Source organism: Penicillium cinerascens (genome assembly GCF_028974065.1).
Source record: "Penicillium cinerascens strain IBT 15544 chromosome Unknown contig_5_segment0_segment0, whole genome shotgun sequence".
Lineage (NCBI taxonomy): Eukaryota > Fungi > Ascomycota > Eurotiomycetes > Eurotiales > Aspergillaceae > Penicillium > Penicillium cinerascens.
This window is the reverse complement of record NW_026695294.1, coordinates 2,271,078-2,292,733: the sequence shown is the minus strand read 5'-3', so window position 1 is coordinate 2,292,733 and position 21,656 is coordinate 2,271,078. Positions and strand designations below refer to the sequence as shown.

Below are 21,656 nucleotides of genomic sequence, written 5' to 3'. Positions count from 1 at the left end.
GAGTTATTTGGAAGTCTATCTTTTTTTTTTTTTTTAGAGAAAGGTGTCTTTGGAATCGTATTGCTCGTCTTCCTCAGAGAAATCACTGTCTGTTTCTTCCATTTCAAATTTTTGCGGGTTCCAAGATGATCCCTGGAGTCTTTGTCGCGGAGCTAGATATGGCCTAATACCGTAACGTGACACCTGCAACGGACCAACATTGATATTTTTCCTATGGAGGAGCCCCATATCATTCTGTTAGGATTTCCCCAGAAATTACAGGTCCGAGACCCTGCAGATGCCATAGCCACCCCAGTGCCCCATTGCGGCTACTTGGCATTCGGCCCCCACGACCACCAAGCTGGGCGATCGTTGTGGGCCAAACCCTGCAAGGCCGGGTTATTCATAGCTGGGTCCTTAAAACTGACGTGGCCCGCCCTGGTTTTATTTATGACTCAGTTACATCCAGAGACCCATCACCAAAGACGCCTGTGGAAACATGAAATTCACGCAGCAGCGCCAGTGCTTAATAATTGCGCCTTACATTCTGCTAGCATTGGGCCTCTTTACATACTGGCGACCGCAACGCAAAGTTCGGAATCAGGGTCCTGTGTTCACTAGTGAGCCTCACGGGCAACATCGGTTCGATGGGTCGTGGAACTATGAACGCGATAGGAACAACCTGCTTCTCACGCATGGTCAATGTGACCAGGCATTCCCGGGGCTGTTTGCCGAAATCGATCGCGTGAAAGAAGCTCGATCTTTACATACGATTACCGCGAAGGAAATCGACACTGCGACATCGCGGAGTGGAACTATTCGAGCAATGCTTTATGATCAGCAGGTGAGTTCACTTAAGCTCTTGTGGAGTTCTTCAGGGAGGTATATTGATGGTCTGTAACAGCTGTATATAATTACAAAAGAACGTACCGTCGGGTTGCGTGGAATGGCAACTCTCGCTGCCATCAACCGGGCAGTTATCACCTCATCCGAGCCATTGCCAAACATCGAATTCGGGTTGAATATAGATGACCAGATTGAAGATGTCGCTCTATGGGGTACTGTACGACGCCCGGAAGATGAATCGATATGGCTGATCCCCGACTTTGACTACTCGTCATCTGACAAGAGTAGCTCTATCAAGGAAACCCTTCTGAAGGTTGAAATTGCAGAGAAAGAAGATGCCTTAACGTGGGAAAATAAGACAAATCAATTACTCTGGCGCGGTGACAGAAGAAAAGAACCCGACTTCCGCGATCAACTCGTCAAACTCATCAATGGGAGGCCATGGGCGGATGTGAAGGATTTTAGGGTTGAAGCGAAAGGAAGCATGGAGAACCAGAACAAAATTCTTCCAGAGCACTGCAATTACAAGTTCATTGCACAAACCGAGGAAAAATCGGACTCGGGACTCAAGCACCTGCAAATGTGCCGGAGCGTGGTAGTTTCGGATAAACTAGATTGGGTGCAGCACTACTATCATCTGCTGCGGTCATCTGGCTCCCAGCAGAACTTTGTCGAAGTCGAGCACGATTGGTCAGATCTTGAAGAGAAAATGGAATGGCTGCTGAATCACGACAACGATGCCAAGCGCATCGCGGATAACAGTGTGAAGATCTTCCGTGAGCGCTATCTCACGCCGGCGGCTGAGGTATGTTACTGGCGTCGGCTGATCCAAGAATGGGCTAGAGTCAGTGACTTTGAGCCCGAGCTTTATGAAGAATACGATGGCAAAAAGTCATGGAGAGGGGTGGATGTTGAAAGATTTTTCCTGATGCAGTCAACGAGGTGGGAATCATAAGTCCCTAACCGCTCAGCAGCGATTTATTTAATGTGTTATGTTTTATGTATGATAAATTCATAGATCTTATTTAATAAAGCTCTCGAACCTAAGCCATAAATGATGTCGTCACTAAAGATAGCTCGTACCATTGAGCGGGTGCTGAAGTCGCCACAGCGCAATCCAGTTCCCGCTTAACCAATGCCGCCGCTCGTATCCCAAAACAATAGGGTTCCGAGGACGTGTTTCCACTTCTTGCCTCGAGATATCATTGGAGTGTTTCGAACTAACCACTCTTCGAATGGTCATATGACTGACATCATTATATATTCCCCAGAAAGCTCTTTAAAAGAGCAGGCCAAGCTATTAGAGGCAGACCACTTTTCTCAAGCTCCAAAGATTCCTGGAATAATATTGATCCCAACTCTCACAATGTATCCAGCCTTGATCAAACATCAGCTCACGAGACCCTCTGCCTTCCACATCACCAGACTGGCCCGCGCTTCGGTCTCCGGAAAGACTCAGTCCGACGTGAAGGGAGACGAAGCATGTACGTACAAGATTTTACCAAGAAACACTACTTCAAAGTCGCTCATATTCTTTACTCCCAGTCTTCGTCAACACAACCTTCCCCGATGACTATGAAGGATCGCCCTTGAGGGCCGAAGACCTTCAGAAACAACAGGCCGTAAAGGAACAGACTGCTGAAGAGAAAATAGTAGGCGTCTCCTGGATTTATATGTATTATGAAAGAGTACTGATAAGTCAGGCTACCACCGCCGCGCATAGAGCCGACATTTACGAAAGTCTCTTCCCTCCAGATCCAAAAAAGGCCGGGAAGCGCTCCAAAGACCCACAGGCTTTCGAGCAGGAGCCCAGTATCGATGAAATGTGATGGAATTGAGGAATATATTGGAAAAATGGTTGTATTTAGAAATAGGAATATGAACTCTTGTAGCTTCGCGTATTATTCGATCGCGCCGCGTCATCCCTGTATCGCGAACGTATTTCAAGCCTGTAGTTTTCATTTCCGAGGCTGGCAATATCGGTTATAGTGATTCTAGCACACTGAACCCCTTCCGACGTATTGAACGGATCTATCCTGCGGAATATCCTTCGGGGGTTCGGCCAGACCGAATCTGGAAGGGGAGAGGAGACGGATTTCCCCTGTTTCAAAACTCCGGAGGGTCAGACGGCTTGGGAGGAGTTGCGGATGGATACAAGATACGGGACGAAGCTGTTATGGGTGGCTATGAGAGCAATGACTGACCCATAATTCGCTCTTCCAGAGGTGGAGCAGTAAATAGGCACATATACAAGCAGCCCTATTTGGATATCTTAGGATTAAATGGGCTATATTCCCGACTTTAGTCTCATCATGGACCAACGACTGGCCCATAATAAGCCCAACGATGTTCAATTTCAACCACGGTTGAAAGACCGTTTTTGAGTGAAGGAAAAAGAATTATACGTGATGTACCTCGTCTACGTCAGTTAGAAGAGGCTACTGCGGCTGCCTATCACTTTGTGAATTCAAGCTTTTGGATGAAATAGAAAGAATATCAAAGCCAATCCGTCGTGATTGAGCGCCATGCGTCTCAAGCGGTATAGCGTCGGTGTGGCGGGCCGTGCGGGACGGCCTACGCGCTCGTTATTGGACAAGTGCTGATGAGCTGCATTTCTGCGGCTGGGTCTGAAATCTGGCGAGGTTTCCCCTGAATGGATACCTGTCTTGACCTCGTGGTTTTCATTCATAGCGGCCCGAACTAAACGGTCTGGGCACCATTTCCAGGCATCGGTACCCCGCTCTTTTGGGGATCACGATGAGTTGGCACGAGCCAGAGAACGACTCGTCCGCGGATGGGTCAGAAGTTGATGAATCTAGCGTTAATTCCTCGGTTGAATCGGTACGCAGCCGACGCAGTTATGTGCGTTCCCGTGAACAGACATACAGCAGAGTCGGCGTCTCGCCGCCTGGCTCGGACTATCCGGGAATTAGACCGCAAAATTACGTGTATACACGACGGCTCGAGAGCGGAAATCGCCGACGCAATGGTCGCATACGTTTTCAAGAATCCACAGACTCCCAAACATCGGATGAAGACGAGAATCTGGGGCCGATGGTGATTCGAGAGAGAGATCATCGACCCCGACCCAGGTCCCGCGACTATCCTCGTCGTAGCAGGCGCCTTCCCCGGCCCTATCCAAGCTATACTCCCTTTTATTCAGAGGATCGGCGGTCTCCTCCTCGGTGGCGTCCTTCGATTCCTTCCCCTTCTGACTCTTCACAATTTTCTGTTCGTGGCCCACCTCCCCCAATATTTACGTCAGAAGAGGCCATCACCAAAGTCCGTTCCCATCCAGCTCCAAACAAAGCAACAAGTCACCTTAGTATTGGCAAAATCCATGATGATTTCGCAGATGCTTCGGACGATGAACATATCAAGGTTCATCATATCATCAACATTCGGCCCTCTCATTCAGTCTATGATCGCAGCAGTGAATGGGATCCGAAACTTCGAAGCAGAGTGTTTACTCAACAGTCTTCTTTCAAGCACGAGGAGAATGTTTCTCCAGAGACATACCGCATTGTTCACACACAGCTCATGCCTAGAGATGACGATCACGACATTGCAATTCTGACGTATGATGTAGAAGCATCCTTGTCAAAGCCAGAGACCCAATGGATGTACGTTCGGTTCTTGGACCTTCTCTCTAACTTGCATTTATGAATAGTATCGCTTACTGATAACCCACCGAAAAGTCATCTTCAGAGCAACTTTCTCAGCTTGGAGCTTCTTGAGGTCTGTTGACTCGGTTTGTTTCTATCTATTTGACTAAATCATTCTAGATAGAGGCTCTGCGCTTGCACAATATTCCGGAAGTTAACAGTACTCTCATTCGGTTAGCATTCAAGCATCTTCAGCAACGAAATGAAAAGTCATATGTGCATGGGAAATACCTCGAACCCACTGCACTTAGTTTCGTTGCCAAGGATCATGAGAGTAAAACAACGGAAGAATGCTCGGTCGCCTTTTTGGCTTTTCCTTACTTCGCCCTCGAGCCACTTCGCCGTCAAGATCCTCCTTCTAATGGTTTAATGCATCCCGTCAGAAGTCTTCTTCAATTCCATTACTCGTTCCAGGCAACTGAACGTCTGGATGAAAATCAAGTTGTTTGCAACGTTCGTGGAGATGCCGAAGTACTTCATGTCCCACAGACATGGATGCTTCTTATCAATGGAGGTATCTGGCACTTCAATACTGGAGACAGCAGGTTCTAACCAATTTCTTAGACTTGATCTTGAGTATGGGCCCATCCAATCTCGAAACTCTTCGAGGGGAGGTCATTACTCTAGAAAAGATCGCGAGGCCCGAGTCAGGTCTTGCAACGCTACAGATTCGATTGATTGACTTTGAAGGGAAGCAATACTGCCTACCCAAGCGGCGATGTCAAACATGGTTTGTGAGTCTGCCAATCTGCTCGCCTCGTCTTCAAAAATGACTGACGCGTTGTTACAGGAACTCATCAGCATGTTTGCTGGCACACTAGAAGACGAGAACTCATCACTGGCCTCTTTTTTGGATGATTCTTGGAGGGATAAGTATGAGTTACGACTGGAAAATAGGCTCATTTCGGAGGATAACTGGCTCGAAATTCTTCGTGAACGAGATGAAAGCGATATCACGCTTCATATTGTGATGAAGTCTCGCAAGGACATACCAAACAATCACTCTCGTTCTGCCTTATCAGTGTATGGTTCATCCAGTTTTCATCATGGTCGAAATCGCCTTCACCGTCATGGCTATTCGACAAGGGCTAGTGAGTTAGTCATTGTGGCTCATTTCGAGATCAGTCAAGCTTATCTCTGGTTCAACCTTTCTTACAGACCCGGTTTATCCCACATTGAGTGAGAGGCAATCTTTTTATTCCATGACCAACACGATACGCAATGGTTTGATTCAACACCCAGCCTTTGTTGATCAGCAAAATAGAAATGACGATGAGTCAATACGCCAGTATCACAGTGACGCAATCCAAGAAAATGCCTGGAAAAGTGGCAAGCGGCCCATCCGGTTAAAGGATCCTGCTGGATTTGAGCTAATGATCCCCTGGCGAGTGGGTCGAACCTGGCGTGTATGATTGCCCCTAGAAGGTACTGGACGGAAGTTTTGACTAATGAGTTCTTTTCTGGATTATACAGAAGATGGAATCTGTCATTGGCACAAAAATGCAGTCCAATCCTGAGCATTTTAATGCTTTCACAGCTGGAGCATATGTTTTGAATGGTCCAAATGGGCCCATCACGCCCGCGGACTGGGATGACAACATCTTTCCAGGATGTGTGGTAGAGCTAAGACTGACAGGGTCTAACCAAACTCTGGAGCCCATGGATCCTCGCCATCCCAGTCGAGTTCAAAAGTCTCCATCTCGTGCTGAGGGCTCAGCCAGTGCAGCAGTTCAATTGTACAGGCCACCGCCCATAAGGAGAATTGACACAGATCATCAAATAGAGCATCCAGGATTTATTGCGACTGAGAATCCCTCAGAGCATGATCAGTTCGTTTCGTCTGGGGATCATGGCCAGACTAGCATTACCCCAGGTCCCGAGAACACTGAGACCGAGCCTATTCAAGCTTCGGAAGCAAACTTGGCCTCCCGCCATCCATCTCCACGTCCACAATTTGTGGATGTTCAGGGATCCTCTTTTGGCTCTTTTCTATCACCTAGCCTGGACCTAGAACCTAATTATTCTAGGGAGAATGAGCTTGGCAGAAACCAAAAGCCAATCCGAAGAGCTACTGATTTGCAGAGCTTTGTTGAGGACGCCGATGAGAATTCTTCTACTGAAAAGGCCTCTTCAAGCATCATGACAGACATATTGCCTCCCACGGAGGAATTTGATCTCAATCTGCAAGGCACTCCCGATAGGCAAAGCACAAAGGTTACAACCAATTTCGGTCAGCACACGTCAGAGCTTCGAGAAGAAAACACATTTTCACGCAGAAGCGAGAGCTTTCAGTCGTCAAAAAAGGGAACAACTTCAGCAGAAGGTGACTTCGATCTGGAGAACCGACGCCACGGGAGGGATCAGACAAAGGGAGGCCCATTCGTGTCATTCAATTCAGATCAACCTACGAAGCCATCCAAGAGCTTCACCAGTGTGGCATCATCGAAGCAACAGAAAGATTTGGAGGGAGAAATGACGACTTCACAATCTTCTAGTGGGATAGATACAGCACCCTTGTGCCCCATCTTTGCTTGGAAGCTACAAGCAACTGACGGTTTGCCATCCACCCCTTCAGAAAGAAGCGAACCAATTCCAGAAGAATACAAAGATATGGACAGGACAATTCGCGCGATTCTGGAAGAACGAGATGCGGAAGCGTCTTTGTATCTTCTAAACCATGAGCGAGTGGGTGGCTTTGTTAATACCCTCTCGGAATGCTCAAGGAGCGAAGTTCTGGCGCGGATGAAACTGATGGGCTGTGCCCAGAGTCATCGTTCTAAGGCTGAAAATCCGGCCAGGAGAACGTCTGAGCGGAGAAGAATCGAAGTGATTATCTGTAATGCTATGGAGATTCTGGATGCATTTGTGCCCGTCCACTACCAAGTGGTTCATCAATATTGGCTGATCAAGAAGTTTTACGGTGCATTGCTGGCATTTTTGACTAATGAGGTGGGCCAATTTGCCCAAGAGCTTGGAGAGAAACTAATTTGTCTGTTAGTACCCCGACACCTATCTGGAAATCATTGGACATAACATGTCCTACTTTTGCAAAAACATCAGGCAGATCCATGATGGGATCAAACGGGGCGGGGATAAAAAATCCACGACCTTCTATCTCCCCAAAGCTCTGGTAGAGGCCTTCAACCCACTGATTACCTACATCTGTATCTGCAGCCAGATAAACCCCGAGTCCAATTCAGATTTGGGTCTCCTCCAGCGTTACGAGAAGAAAGTCAACAAATCTCTGCGAACCGGCAAGTTCCAGCTTATTTCCATGATTCGCGCCGGGGACTTCAGCGAAGCCAAAGTCTTTCGAGGAGTGAACGCTCAAGGCATCATGACCATGGTTACTGAGCGGCTGGCAAGAATACCAAGTGAGAGACCGAATGGCCAACTCACGAAAGATGGATTCAATCTTTTGCAGATCTATCGGCAGTACATTTTACGCCTGGTAAGGACGGCTTGGGTATGGTTTGTTCGGTGCGTAACTTACATAATACAGGAACTCCAAGTTCGGATGGATCCCAATGCTGGAACATTTGACGCAATCCAACAGCTTCGAGAGGAGCTCAATATTGTCAACATCGTGCTTGATCAGCAACTGAAGGTCCTGGAAAGAATGCGAACGGTGTGGATCAATTTGAATCAATCTGGCCGAAAAGTCAGCCTGCAGAGTATACACCAGAGTCGAAAGTTGATCAAGCAAATGAAGCGCGATTTGGATGAGCTCGAGAGCATGGCCAATAAGACATCGATGCTTGTGAGTTGCTTCATCCTGTTCACGCGGTTCTTGAAGACTGACCATAACCAATAGCTCCGATCAATGATTGAAGTGCGCAAAGAGTCGAACAGTAAGGCCATCACCATTTTCACCATCGTGACAGTCATTTTTTTGCCCTTGTCATTCATCACGTCCTACCTGGGCATGAATAGCGTCGATATTCGCGACGGCACTTTTCATCAGAGCTTGTTCTGGGCCATAGCCCTTCCCAGCGCTACTTGTCTTGTCGTCATCTTGTGGATCGTTATCCGTTTCAGGCAAAAGGTGAAGAGAATGTGGCCCCAACGCAGATTGAGGGGATCCTTACGGACGATAGCGTCCTGGTTCTATGGGGGGGCGTAGCTGAAGTACCCATGGGCTCGGTGGGCGAGACCCCTAGGGGTATCACCTTAATGTGACCTTGAACAGCAGCACGTTGCTTTATTTAGCACTTATGCAGCCAATCAGGGCAGTCGTTCGAAACTTTCTGAAAAGAGACCTGTAACCATGCCTAAAGATCTTCAGGAATAGCCTCGTTTAATGAGATCAGGCAACCAGAATGACATAATATGCTTTCAGCCCCCACCAGCCCCCTTGAGACATAGAAGTCTTCGTAAATTCGACAACAAGACTTTGCTTTTCATCCATTTTGTTGAGTCTCAGATAACAACGCTGTCCGTTTAAATGAGGAAAAGGGCGTTCTCTTCCAAGTCCAAACGTGGCTGCCGGACATGTCGGTTCGTACGCATAAACAGGGGTCGGGTCTCCTCTATAGTGCTATTAACACACCATAGGACAAGGCGCATAAAGTGCGACGAGACACCTGGGGCGTGTAAAAATTGCTTACAGTCCGGGTGGAAATGTGAAGGATATGACGAGGCTCGACTTTTTGGCAGAAGAGATGAAAAAGCAACATCGCTGACGCTACAACGGATCGCGACGACCTTCCCTGGTAAAACGGCGGAGGAGCGACGAAGATTTGCTTTCTTTCAACAATTCACAGTTCCCGGACTGGGCGCGTTCTTCGATTCTCGGTTATGGACGGATCTCGTGTTACCGATGAGCCATTCGGAACAGGCTGTTAATCATGCGATCGTGGCCCTTAGTGCTTTGCATGAAGATCTAGAAGTTCGAGGCGCGCCATTATCGCGCGAAGATCTTAATAACAGATACCATCGTTTTGCTCTTGAGCAAAATGGACGCTCGTTGATGATCCTGAACCAACGTCGGCACTCGCAAGACCCGAAACTACGAGATGTCATTTTGACCTGTTGTCTTTTATTTGTGGCATTTGACTTGCTCCGTGGACAGTACGATTCAGCGTTACTGCATTTGGAAAAAGGTCTTGAAATAATTGAAGAATCACGTCTAGCTTTTGCGAGCTCTTCCGAGGTCTCACCCTGTATGGATGTCGTCGAGCGGTCGCTGCTAGCAACATTGACTCGCCTGGCCACGCAGTCCGTTTTCTTTGGTTACAATCTCACCGCAAGTGCGTCTACTCTTTTTGAACTCGACAAAGACTGCTTTCACACTCTGTTAGAAGCTCGCCGGGCTTTAGATCACGCTCTGGCCCGGATTATGAGCTTTTGCAAAGTTGCTTACGATATTCCCGTCGAAGACCGTCTGCCAAATCGGCATCCTGAACTTGCAGCAGAGCAAGGAATGATCGGGATAGAGCTTGAGGGGTTTTCTACACGACTTGCTCAATCCGAAGCACTCTTTCTTCGCCCAAAGAGCATCAAGGAAAGACGTGGGCTCGATCTGATCTATTTACACTACACCACATCTAAAATATTGCTGGAAACCGTTCTAATTGGGGAGAGCCAATTCATCTACGAAAGTTATTTCAATCAATTTGAACAAATGTTGGCCCTATCGAAACGGGTGTCGGACAGTTTCCTGGAAGAGAGCAACTTCCGCTCCCGTCCGACGTTGCTATTTGACATGGGCATTACTCCATCACTGTTTCTCATATGCTGGAAATGCCATGATTTGGCTTTACGCTGGCAGGCATTGGAGCACCTTGAGGCATGGCCACATCGAGAAGGCCTCTTCGATTCTCGCCTGTTTGAGATCTTTGCAAGGCAGCTTATTCAATTAGATGTTGAATTTTTGCATTCATCGTCCGGTGAGAAGAAGTCATTGCTTGTCCTTGACCCGTCGTTCCGGGTATCGGAGGATCAGACTTATGCCACACTTGAATACCAGTCTCGAGAGCCGGGTCAAGAACCGTCGGCTCACGTGAGAGTCATTCCACTGGATGATAACTCGTAAGGAAGTGCCCCGTCGCAACACGAAGAGATCTCGCAGTGTATACGCTTGAATCCTTGATCTTTCTTGGGTTTAGAATCGGTGGACATGGTTGTTGGTACGAAAATGTTGTTGACGATTGGGGATCTGGATATATATAGGTAGTGTCTTTATACTTGGCAGGTTGAGACCTTTCTATTTCCCCAACGACGCCCAGGCACAGTTTATAATGACTCAAGCCAACTTCAATCCCTCGTGAATTTCTCATCTTACATCATTTCCACATCGTTCAGCTCCAACATTCTTCAGCTTTCCGCAGACACGCACCGATGAGTCAGCATCACGTGTAGGGGAGCCTCGGTTCCTTTTCCCAACAAAAACATGATGATCGCAGTGCAGGTGATCGATCGGCCAGATCCCATCAGTCGTGATCCATTACATAGCCAATTCACTTCTTGTATTATTTCTTGTCCTTCCATAAACAATTTGTGTTGGAACAGGGGTGCCTGATTCAGTTCCTGTACCTTGGAGAGTATATTCTCCTTATCGCTATCAGCTCCTGCAGGAACCACCCGTCATCATTCACATCTGCGGCTGAAACCACTCGTCGTGGCCCAAGCCACCTTCCACTCGTTCGTGTCTTTAAAGACCACCATGTCCTCCATCCAGGGAGCGCTCAGCATCGAAAGCATGCGCAACCTGCTGGCAGTTGCAGCGTCGCTCGCGTCGTGGAGAACGCTGGCCTTGCTACTGGCGCTTATCAACCTGAAATCCCTCCCATTCGTTTGGCATGTAAGTACTTCTAGGTTGTACATCTAGGTTATCCCGAATTTTGCTCCTCGAATTCCTTCTCGGACCGGGGGCGCCGACCAATTGCCGTGGGTGTGTAACATGGCTGACCCGATACTCCAGTTCCGTCTGTTGTACCATTTCGTGGGCAACCTGCGTCTGAAGCCCAATGCTCCTCTCTTCCCCAAGGGGAAGGCCATCGTGGACGCACAGGGCAAACCCACACATCCGATCTTTGTGTCATGCGGGACCACCTCGCGGACCCCGTTGCTGGAGACCGATTATAATTTGCACAAGTCAAACAGCACATATTTCACAGACCTGGACGTGTCGCGTACGGCGCTGGTGAGCCGAATTTACAGTCCTGGAGTTGGAATTGTCAGCAAAGAGCTGGACCGGGAGTTCCTGGAGACCAGTAAGAAAGAGGGGAAGCGTGCGCCGAAGCGGAAGCCGATCCTCGTTGTGCTTGGGTCTGTATATTGCAGCTTCAAGCGGGAGATCAAGCCCTTTGAGCTGTATGAAATGCACTCCAAGGTTATCTCCTGGGATAAAAAATGGATGTACATCCTCACGTGCTTTATGCGGCCAGCCAAGGGCGGTGGCGAGAAGACGCTGCTGGCCACTGCCTTGAGCAAGTACGTTGTTAAGAAGGGTCGGCTGACCATCTCACCGGAGCGGCTGCTGCGCGCGAGTGGTTTTATCCCCGCTCCGCCTGCAGAGAGTCAGGATAAGAGTGCACCGGACTCATCCGCTGAAGCTTCTGCGATCGGAACACCTGCTAGTGGTGACGAGGGTATCACGGCTACGGGGGTGGATGGATCCCTAGTGCGAGAGGTGCTCAAGATGAGCGATGATCAGATCCTCGGTCGTGAGGTGCTTGAGGAGCAGAAGAAGTCCAACTCGGACTCGTGGAGTTCTGAAGAATGGAACTGGGCGCGTATCGAGCAAGAACGGCTCCGGGGGTTGGCTGTTGTGCAGGGGTATATCAATCTGGACGAGAAGCTACACCAGGAGTGGGCACAATAGTACTAGATATTACAACATGGATCTGTACACTAGACGATACATTCTATAGAGATCTGATATCTAAGCAGGCCTTCCCCGGAGTCGGCTCGTAAACAAGATAGCCGAGCCAGCCGACTGACCGGCGATGAAGTTTGGCTTGGTATATGACCAGTAGCTTTGAGAAGATGGCCGAATCAGACTGAGGTTGAGATGACCGTGACGTCCCTCTGGTAGTTTGAGCGGCTAATTTGCGGGGAGTAGCGTTGATGGATTCAGTTGTTGATTTGTAGCTGATCAGACTGAACGTCTCTTCCTGACGATCTCATCTGGGCTTTACGAACATGACTCGAGCTGTTTATCAATTTTGGAATGACAACGTGAACAGCTAAACTTATTTGATGTACATGTTTGGCGTCCTTGCCAATGTTCAATTACGCCCACGGAACCCTTGAAAATAGGGTTTACCTGATACTATCGACCGTGTCTGGTCGCTTTTTGCTCAGAATTGAAAGCAGGACTTCTTGCAACTCAACTAAGGTACCCCGGTTGCCGGCAACTTAATTTCACCACCATAGCACCCCTTATCACACTTTCACTTTAACGACTTTGAATGCGCGCCCGTAGAAGCTGTCTTAGTGTCGAAGTTGCGCGCTTAACGCAGGATATTAGTAATTTTAAGTAAATCAGCGGCTTTTTAGACCTTTTTAGCCCAGACTCCGATAGTTTTTTAGGGTTGAAGTATCTTAGTGAAGTTGAAAAGTGGTTAAATTGAATAGTTTGCTTGTTAAGGTGAGATTGATCGTTGGACGGAGCATTTAAAGCGGTAGGGTGGACCGGGGCACAATTTAATACTTTCCAGTTCAGGTATCAAGGGATAGCCGACACTCGGCTCCGGTGGTATCCGAGAGCTGAGCACAGCCTCTGTATTAGGTACCGATAACAGAGCGATAGAGTCATGTGACCACATATTCAAAAGTTGTAATCGACGTCACGTATGGTGGAGGAAATCTGATCACGTGATACACGTGACCTGGTGCATGGACCAAGCTCATCGACTGTCGCAATCGCAATTTGTTACGAATCTCCTTTTCACGGCGCAGTGAATCATTTGAAAAACCTGGTGAGTGCTGTAGCCGTTTTCATTGCTCAGCCCTATTTCCTCGACTGTCTTCCCCCTGCCCCTCCCCCGTGCCCCTTGGAAATCACATCACCCGAGACCGGACGGGATCCGGTCTGGTAGTATGGTACCAAGAGCGAAGTCCACTATTTTCCGTCCGATCGGACGATTCCCACCTGCCCCAAGCACACGGGACTCTGATACGTCCGATTGCTGGCCCATCATTCCTCACCCTCAGCGCCCCTGCCTCCTCTCCCAGTGTCAGGCCATTGTACCCTGCTCCACCCTCGAGCGTCCAGGCCCCTGCATGATTGGCCCCTGCTGGTTACTTGCTCATCTTCGTCCACCTTTTGCAGCGCCTGTTGGCAAACCAGGCTTAGCGCCTTTTGCCTGGAATGATCTCTACGCTGTCGCCTTCCTACAACGAGACCTGTTTTCTTACCTTGCTTTCAAGTCACTTGTCTTTGCTTATTCTCATTGGTGATTGTTTGCTAAGATTATAGACTTTTCTTTTCCCGTCCCATCCTAAGGGGAAAAAGAGCCTTCGAAACAGCTCTTGACTCGCGATCGTCCGCTCTGGCGTACATCTCCGCTACCCTACCACCTCCCTAACAAACCTCACCTACCGCCAACCGATCCTCGTTTCCTCCGATTCGACTTGCTCAGTCTCTTCGCTTTCCCCGACCGCTGGGAATCATCTTTCTTTCGCCGTCGCTCAGCGGTCGCTCTCTACGACGACGGCACCAGTGTTCAACAACCTTTCCAAATTGCGATCCCTTTCGACAATGACGGCAGCTCTTGACCAGCCGCCTCTCGATGCGCTCGTGGGCGGCCCGGTTGTTGACTCTACTTCTATGACGCCGCCGCAGAGTGCGAACGGAAAGAAGGATATGCCTGAAGGAGTACCCTCGGAATTATCAGACCTTGAGCTGGACCAGAAGTCGGCCCAAGCGCCCGATGAACCTCCGATCAAGCAGGAAGAGCAGGAAGCACTGGAAGAGGACATTGGCCCCATCGAACCCGACCATTACTACGGCGATGGAAAGATCCCAGTGTTCAGACCGGTGAGCGGAGCAGCCGATGCCCTGGCTTGCAAGAACGTGGCTGACCAGGAACATGCGCTAGACTATGAACCAGTTCCGGGATTTCAAGAAATTTATCGACAAGATCGACGATTATGGAATGAAGGCCGGAATCGTGAAAGTTGTTCCTCCGAAGGAATGGTGAGTGCGCGGAAAACCCGGCATGATGTGGATGGTTATACTTATATATGATTCTCCGAAGGTCCGATTCACTTGCCCCGCTGGACGAGGCAGTCAAGTCAATTCGCGTGAAGAACCCCATTATGCAGGAGTTTCACGGTTCGCACGGCACCTACACCCAGGCCAACATCGAGAAACAGCGAACGTATAACCTACCACAATGGAAGGGACTCTGTGAGGAGAGCAGCCATCAGCCCCCTGCTCGTCGAGGTGAAAGGCGCCGCAATCAGGAGCGCGTGAATCGTGCGACCCATACTCCGCGGCCCCAGCCTGCTCGCCCGGCAGGTGACGGCTCGAAGCGTCGACCTGGCCGTCCTCCCAAGCGTGGAAACCAGGCGAAGGTTAAGGAGGAACCCGCCGATGATGCCCAAATTTCTAAGCCCGAGGGCCCTCCGACACCCGTGTCGCCCGAGTCGAACCCCGTCGAGACAAAAAGCGAAGACTTGAGCGATGGCGAATCTCTTCCTCCTACGAAGCCCAAAGGCAGGCAGCCTAAGTCTGTGACTTCACGGCGAAAGAATAACCGTGGCGATACAGTCGACCAGGTTGACGAAGAAGCATTCAAGGATTTCGATTATCGCATTCACGACAACGAGGACTACACCGCGGAGCGATGCGAGGAGCTCGAAACTGCATACTGGAAGTCCCTTATGTTCAACAATCCGATGTACGGAGCAGACATGCCTGGCTCGCTCTTTGAAGACTCGGTCGATTCGTGGAACGTCGCCAAGTTGCCGAACTTGCTCGATGTCCTTGGACAAAAGGTGCCCGGTGTCAACACGGCATACTTGTACCTGGGAATGTGGAAGGCCACTTTCGCTTGGCATCTTGAGGACGTTGACCTCTACAGCATCAACTATATCCACTTCGGTGCCCCGAAGCAGTGGTACAGCATTTCGCAAGAAGATGCCCCCAAGTTTGAGGCGGCCATGCGCAGTATCTGGTCGAGCGATGCGAAGAATTGCGACCAATTTTTGCGCCACAAAACCTATTTGGTCTCGCCCAGCTTGCTTAAATCTCAGTATGGCATCACGGTCAACCGATTAGTCCACTACGAAGGGGAGTTCGTCATCACATTCCCTTACGGTTACCATTCTGGCTACAACGTCGGATACAACTGTGCCGAGTCGGTCAACTTCGCTACCGAGAAGTGGTTGGAGTATGGCCGAGTTGCTAAGAAGTGCCACTGCGAGGCTGACAGTGTCTGGATCGACGTCGACGAAATCGAGCGCAAGCTGCGCGGTGAAACCACACCCGAATATTATGGCGAATACGACAGCGAGCTCGACGCATTTGAAGGCGCTTCAGATCTTCTGACGCCTCCGCGCAGTGTACCCGAGAAGACCTCCGCCCGTGGCCAAAAGCGGAAGAACGCGGGCGACGGCCCGAGAACCAAACGAGTTAAACTCCACCTCCAGGGACCACGGAAGATCCCGTGCTTGCTCTGCCCCAATGATCTTGATTACGAGGATTTGTTGCCGACGGAAGACGGCAAGGGTAATGCTCACCGGCGGTGTGCAATGTTTATTGAGGAGACCAGTATCCTCCGCGATACGTCCGGAAACGAAGTGGTATGTGATATCGACAGGATACCTAAGGCCCGTCTGGGTTTAAAATGTCTCTTCTGTCGCGAGGTTCGTGGCGCTTGCTTCCAGTGCAATTTCGGGAAATGCACTCGTGCTTATCATGCCACATGTGCGCTTCTGGCCGGTGTTCAGGTCGAGCATGGGTCCATTGCGGTGATTGCCGATGATGGCCAGCAATACTCGCTGCCCAGTGTGGACCTGAAGTGCAAATTCCATCGTCAGAAGCGCCCTACCGGCCTGCTAGGCGAGTCGTCCGATCTGGATCGACGGGTGATCGAAGCCGCTCGTCGTCTGGTGCAGGGCGATTTGATCCAATTCCAAGTCGACAAGGAAATCAATGGGGCCATTGTGCTTCAGAATCGCCAGGAGGAGCGGAGTCTCCTGCTGAAGGTTCTGCCGCGAGGGTAAGTTGTTGTTTCACCCTTCTTCCCAAATCCCCCAAACCGCACCGCCTCCGCAACGTGCAAAAACAAGCAACCTCATACTGATAATTGTCAACAGAGACGTCATTGAGATGCCATATCGCTGGATGTTGGTGGTGCGCAAGAGCAACTTCGTGCCCCTCGCGCCAGGCATCCCACCGCTTCCGACCCACTTGGCGCGCAAGCCGGAACGCAAAGAGCTTGAAACGGCTGTACCGGTGGCGGGCAGTGCCTTTGGCGACAGCGGATCTCCCTATCAGTGGGCCGAATTTGAGACGGTCGATGCAGCTAGCAACGCATTCGCCCCACTGACGGTCAACCTGGACAAAGGGGAACAGGTGTGGCATTACCTGGGCAAGCCGTCCACCGAGAGTAGGGCACAGTATACCCACAACCCTAGCGTGCCCATCCACAACCCGCGGGCCAATTTCCTGGACAGCGTCAAGTCGCTTGGCGTGGCTGGTGTCAATGCTCGTGCATCGAAGATCTCCCCCCACCACCACTTCCGCTATGCTCCCACCGCCCCTGCCCCTCCCTACCAGCAAAATCTTTACGCCCGCCAACCCCAGGCACAACAACAACATCGTTATCTGAACCCCTCTCTGCAATCCCGACCGCCCTCCTTTACCTCCGCTCCCTCCCTGCAGCACCTTGCCCCTCCCCCTCACCCTTCCCCTGCTGCCGGTGCTGCTGCTGCCGGTCCTGCGATGCCGTCGGCCTTTCGTACCCTTCCGAACCAATCTGCCCGCCATGCCCCCTATCCTTCCGTCGCCAAGTCGCACCAGCAGCAGCATCACCTCCCTTCCACCAATACCTTTGCCAACGTTCGTGAACTCATTGCCCGTCGTCGTCTGGCCCAGATCACCGACCATGCCAATGTCTTCGCCGGGTACACGATCGTTAGCCCCGAATTGGTGGTAGAGACCCTGCTGGGCCCCATGGGCTCCATTCCCCCGGCAAATGGCCTCGAGAAGCTCGAGCTCGCCATGGCCCAGCAGCGGGTGCAGCCTCGGGCTGCCGATGGGACCTTGTTACCGCCTCAGACCCTGAATATGCGGTCGGAGGAGGTGACCCGTCTCCTTCAAATGCTTCGGTTCTCGTTAGTTAGCCATCGTGAGCGACTGGACGTGATCCAGAAGAAAGAGTCGGAGGGGATCAAGCAGGAGACCATCGATCGGGGTAGCGTGGCCGCGGCTAAGATGCCTGGTAAATACGCCTTTCTCGATCAGCAGCGGGCCCTGGCCCCCAACGTCTATCAGTCCCCGTACAACATGCCGTCCGGCCTCTCGGAGTATGCCAAGACGACCTACGGGCTGATCCCGTCGGAGGACGAGCCGCCCAAGGAGTCACTGGCCAATGATTTCTTCAACAGTCTCTCGCAGGCTGACAAGGAGAAAATCATGAAGACTTGTGGCAGCTTCGTGCAACGTGCCATTGACCGATCGACCAGCCATAGCCGACATAGCTCAACGGGCTCGAATCTCCGACTGTCATCGGCTCTTGCACAGCAGACCTCCAACCCGACCATCGATATCACGACGGTCGACGATCCCCCGCTTTCCGGTCTAGATCTGCCCCTACATGCCGATTCGCCGTGCTCCAGTTTCGGTCGATCACACCTGCGGTACCAATCGCCCAATGAGTTCCCCATCCACGGCCCTGATCCTCACCCCGATCATCACGATCTCTTTGGGGACCAGCAGGAAAACACTCGTTTCTGGCAGAACGGTCCGTGGATCGCCGGCGATGGCAACACCCCGAATGACGAGAACCGACCATTCTTTGGGCCGCACTTCGGACCGCACGAACGGCTCAAGCATGACTATGCTTCCTCCGACATCTCCCTGGGCAAGGGACCGGGGTCATTACACTCCGTTGACATGGCCGGCTTCGGCCTTGACACGACTGATGATCTCTGTGCCGGACTGAGCCCATGAGCAATTGGTCGATGCCGCTGCACACTTTCGACCTTTCCTTGTATCCCCTGCATCTGATTTCCTCGCGACTGTACTGCATCTCTCTCATGTAACGACTTCACCGGCTTGACGACTGCATGACTGAGCGTTTTCTCGTTCCCCATTTCCGACCTCGATCCTCACGAACGTCCTCCACGGGTCATGTTTTTTACGATTTGGAGTTGACACTAGCTGGCTGGTTACGACTCAGCGATCTTCTTTTCTTGTTTTCTGATTTCATCCCCCCTTTCTCCCCCTTTCTCCCCCTTCTCCCTGTCTACCTGTCTACCCATCTTCTATCCTCCACCTGGACACGAATCCCCTTCCCAAAAACTTCTCTGGTTTAGACTGGAGTTGTCGATAGACTGAAGTTCGTTTGACCTTTTGTGTTTCCCCGCCATCCCCCAAAAGTCCTTATGTTCTCTCATACTCCCCTCCATATCTTCCGCGTCGTCCACGTCCCTTCTCCATCCTACCCCCCCGGCTCAACCCTCTCACGGCAAATATTTCGGGCCTACTTCCGCCCTCTCCCCCGCCATCTTCTCACCATGTGCGACTAGATACTCCAAACAAGAAAAAAATTTCTTTCCAAGAAGCCAGCGATACCACTGGATGTTTGTGCGCCCCCTTTTGATACCCCCTGCTCTCCCCCGGGCGCTGCCGAGCGAAATCGGGGCTCTGGTCCGAGCTTGACCCTCCCGAGTCCCGGCTTCTTCCCCTTTTTCTTCCATCGTCTTATCTTGGCGCTCATCTCGTGCTGTGAGTTCTCTTTACCGTGGTAAAGGAACTCCGGCCATGTTAGACGTGGCAGCCGTCACCGAAGGTGACATTTATGTATGCAAAAATCAAAAAACCATCAATATATCAACATACCAAGTAAAAAGCCTAGTGCATCAACTACATAAAAAAAGGTGGCCTGAGCTGGCAAAACATCAAACCAGCAACAGGTTCCACTAGTGTAAGACTCGAGCAAGAGCCCTGGGAGGCAAACCCTTGGAACCCTAGACCCGCGACTCCACCAGGAGAGATAGCCTATTCCGCTTATCTTCACCCGTCCCTTGGCGGTACGAGAAACCAGACTCCATTAGTCACTAGTTCGCAGCCTCCGCGCCGAAAACGTCGCCGAAGACGTCGCCGATAAGCTGAGTTTCGGATGCCCTGCGCCAACCTTGGAACCCACGGTCTTATTTGCTGACTGGCAAAATTTCGTGCACACGACCACCTCGCGCGGTCTCGGACCGCGATGCTACCGCGTTTATCAATGCGGGGTCTCGCCACGAAGTCTAAAGCTACCCTTCTTAAATAATTCAAGCTTCCTTATGTCCCTTCCCCAGACTCCAATTCACCGACTCCACTCCTAATCCATCATGGCCGACGCCTCCGCCGACGAGGCGCTGGCCCGCATGGGCTACAAGAGCGAATTGCCTCGAAACTTGAGCATGCTCAGCATCCTGGGCTTGTCCTTTGCCATTATGGCCGCGCCGTACGGCCTCAGTACCACCCTCTATATTACCCTCGATGACGGCCTCTCCGTGACGATCATCTGGGGCTGGGTGTTCGTTACCCTCATCTCCATCGCCATCGCTGCCTCTCTCGCCGAGATCTGCGCCGTCTATCCCACCGCCGGCGGTGTTTACTACTGGAGCGCGATGCTGTCTACTCGGCGCTGGGCTCCGCTCATGTCATTTATCGACGGCTGGTTGACACTGGTTGGGAACTGGACTGTCACACTGAGTATTATCTTCGGTGGTGCCCAATTGATCCTCAGCGCGATCGCGCTTTGGGATGAGTCCTTTGTTGCCAATGCCTGGCAGACCGTCTTGATGTTCTGGGCGGTGACCCTGGCCTGCACCCTCGTCAACATCTTCATGTCGCGTTGGCTAGACCTCATTAATAAAGTGTGTATCTTTTGGACTGCTGGAAGCGTCATTGTCATCTTGATCACGCTCCTCACCATGGCCGATCACCGGCGCAGTGGTGAATTTGTTTTTGCAGAGTACGACTCCTCGCAGAGTGGATGGCCTGCCGGTTGGGCATTTTTCGTTGGCTTGCTGCAGGCAGCATACACGCTGACGGGCTACGGAATGGTCGCGGCCATGTGTGAGGAGGTGCAGAACCCGCACCGCGAAGTCCCCAAGGCCATCGTGCTGTCCGTGGTGGCCGCCGGTATCACGGGACTGCTGTACTTGATCCCCATCCTTTTCGTCTTGCCCAAGGTGAAGATGCTGCGCGAGGTGGCCAGCGGACAGCCGATCGGGTTGGTTTTCAAAACCGTGACGGGCTCCGCGGGCGGTGGTTTCGGTCTGCTCTTCCTGATCCTCGGGATCATGATGTTCGCCGGAATTGGGTCCTTGACGGCGGCCAGTCGCTGTACCTATGCTTTTGCTCGTGATGGAGCTATTCCTGGTTTCCACCTCTGGCGCCGGGTTAACAAGAGACTGGACGTGCCTGTGTGGGCGATCATTTTGTCTTCCAGTGTGATTGCCTTGTTGGGCCTGATCTACTTTGGCTCGACGGCAGCCTTCAACTCTTTCACCGGTGTGGCTACCATCTGCCTTTCCACCTCTTACGGCCTGCCCATTATGATCTCCCTTATCCGGGGCCGACAGGATGTCAGCCGCTCTACGTTCTCCTTGGGCAAATTTGGGTTCGTGATCAATGCCATTACCATTGTTTGGATCGTGCTGGCGGTGGTTCTGTTCTGCATGCCCTACACGCTGCCCGTCACGCCCTCATCGATGAACTACGCGAGTGTTGTATTTGCTGGATTTGCCAGCATCAGCATCATCTGGTACTTTGTATATGCGCGCAAGCATTTCACCGGGCCTCCGATTAGCGCGGATGAGGCTGCGGCCGCGGCGGGGGTCATGACCGGCAGCGCGGTGGACTCCGAGAACGCGGTGGCTGAGATTGCGGAGTTGAAGAAGTCTCCCAGTGAATAGAGAGATAGAAGGTGTGTATAGTAGCTATTTATTTGCCATATCAAATTCAAACAGTTGAAAAAACTTGGAAAAAAACTC

At 51.1% G+C, this 21,656-nt stretch overlaps 6 protein-coding genes across 6 annotated transcripts; all 6 read left to right on the top strand.

Moving 5' to 3' along the window:
* Nucleotides 1-478: 478 nt before the first annotated feature.
* On the top strand, nt 479-1,780 carry N7498_005321 (CAZyme family GT90; the record flags this gene model as incomplete). The annotated part of the gene is made up of 2 exons (XM_058452383.1): nt 479-823; nt 884-1,780. The coding sequence occupies 2 exons, from the start codon at nt 479-481 to the stop codon at nt 1,778-1,780; spliced, it is 1,242 nt and encodes a 413-aa protein (XP_058308921.1).
* Nucleotides 1,781-2,191: 411 nt separating this feature from the next.
* On the top strand, nt 2,192-2,654 carry N7498_005320 (uncharacterized protein; the record flags this gene model as incomplete). The annotated part of the gene is made up of 2 exons (XM_058452382.1): nt 2,192-2,309; nt 2,371-2,654. 2 exons carry the CDS (start codon nt 2,192-2,194, stop codon nt 2,652-2,654), a joined length of 402 nt encoding a protein of 133 aa, XP_058308920.1.
* A 4,680-nt stretch (nt 2,655-7,334) lies between these two features.
* Nucleotides 7,335-8,613, top strand: N7498_005319 (Mg2+ transporter protein CorA-like/Zinc transport protein ZntB; the record flags this gene model as incomplete). The annotated part of the gene is made up of 4 exons (XM_058452381.1): nt 7,335-7,439; nt 7,489-7,941; nt 7,993-8,250; nt 8,305-8,613. 4 exons carry the CDS (start codon nt 7,335-7,337, stop codon nt 8,611-8,613), a joined length of 1,125 nt encoding a protein of 374 aa, XP_058308919.1.
* A 2,541-nt stretch (nt 8,614-11,154) lies between these two features.
* On the top strand, nt 11,155-12,315 carry N7498_005318 (acyl-CoA thioesterase; the record flags this gene model as incomplete). Its single annotated transcript, XM_058452380.1, has 2 exons — nt 11,155-11,292; nt 11,413-12,315. 2 exons carry the CDS (start codon nt 11,155-11,157, stop codon nt 12,313-12,315), a joined length of 1,041 nt encoding a protein of 346 aa, XP_058308918.1.
* A 1,881-nt stretch (nt 12,316-14,196) lies between these two features.
* On the top strand, nt 14,197-18,618 carry N7498_005317 (putative jumonji family transcription factor; the record flags this gene model as incomplete). Its single annotated transcript, XM_058452379.1, has 4 exons — nt 14,197-14,475; nt 14,537-14,634; nt 14,696-16,663; nt 16,761-18,618. 4 exons carry the CDS (start codon nt 14,197-14,199, stop codon nt 18,616-18,618), a joined length of 4,203 nt encoding a protein of 1,400 aa, XP_058308917.1.
* A 1,385-nt stretch (nt 18,619-20,003) lies between these two features.
* On the top strand, nt 20,004-21,578 carry N7498_005316 (putative GABA permease; the record flags this gene model as incomplete). The annotated part of the gene is made up of 1 exon (XM_058452378.1): nt 20,004-21,578. One exon carries the CDS (start codon nt 20,004-20,006, stop codon nt 21,576-21,578), a length of 1,575 nt encoding a protein of 524 aa, XP_058308916.1.
* Nucleotides 21,579-21,656: the final 78 nt, after the last annotated feature.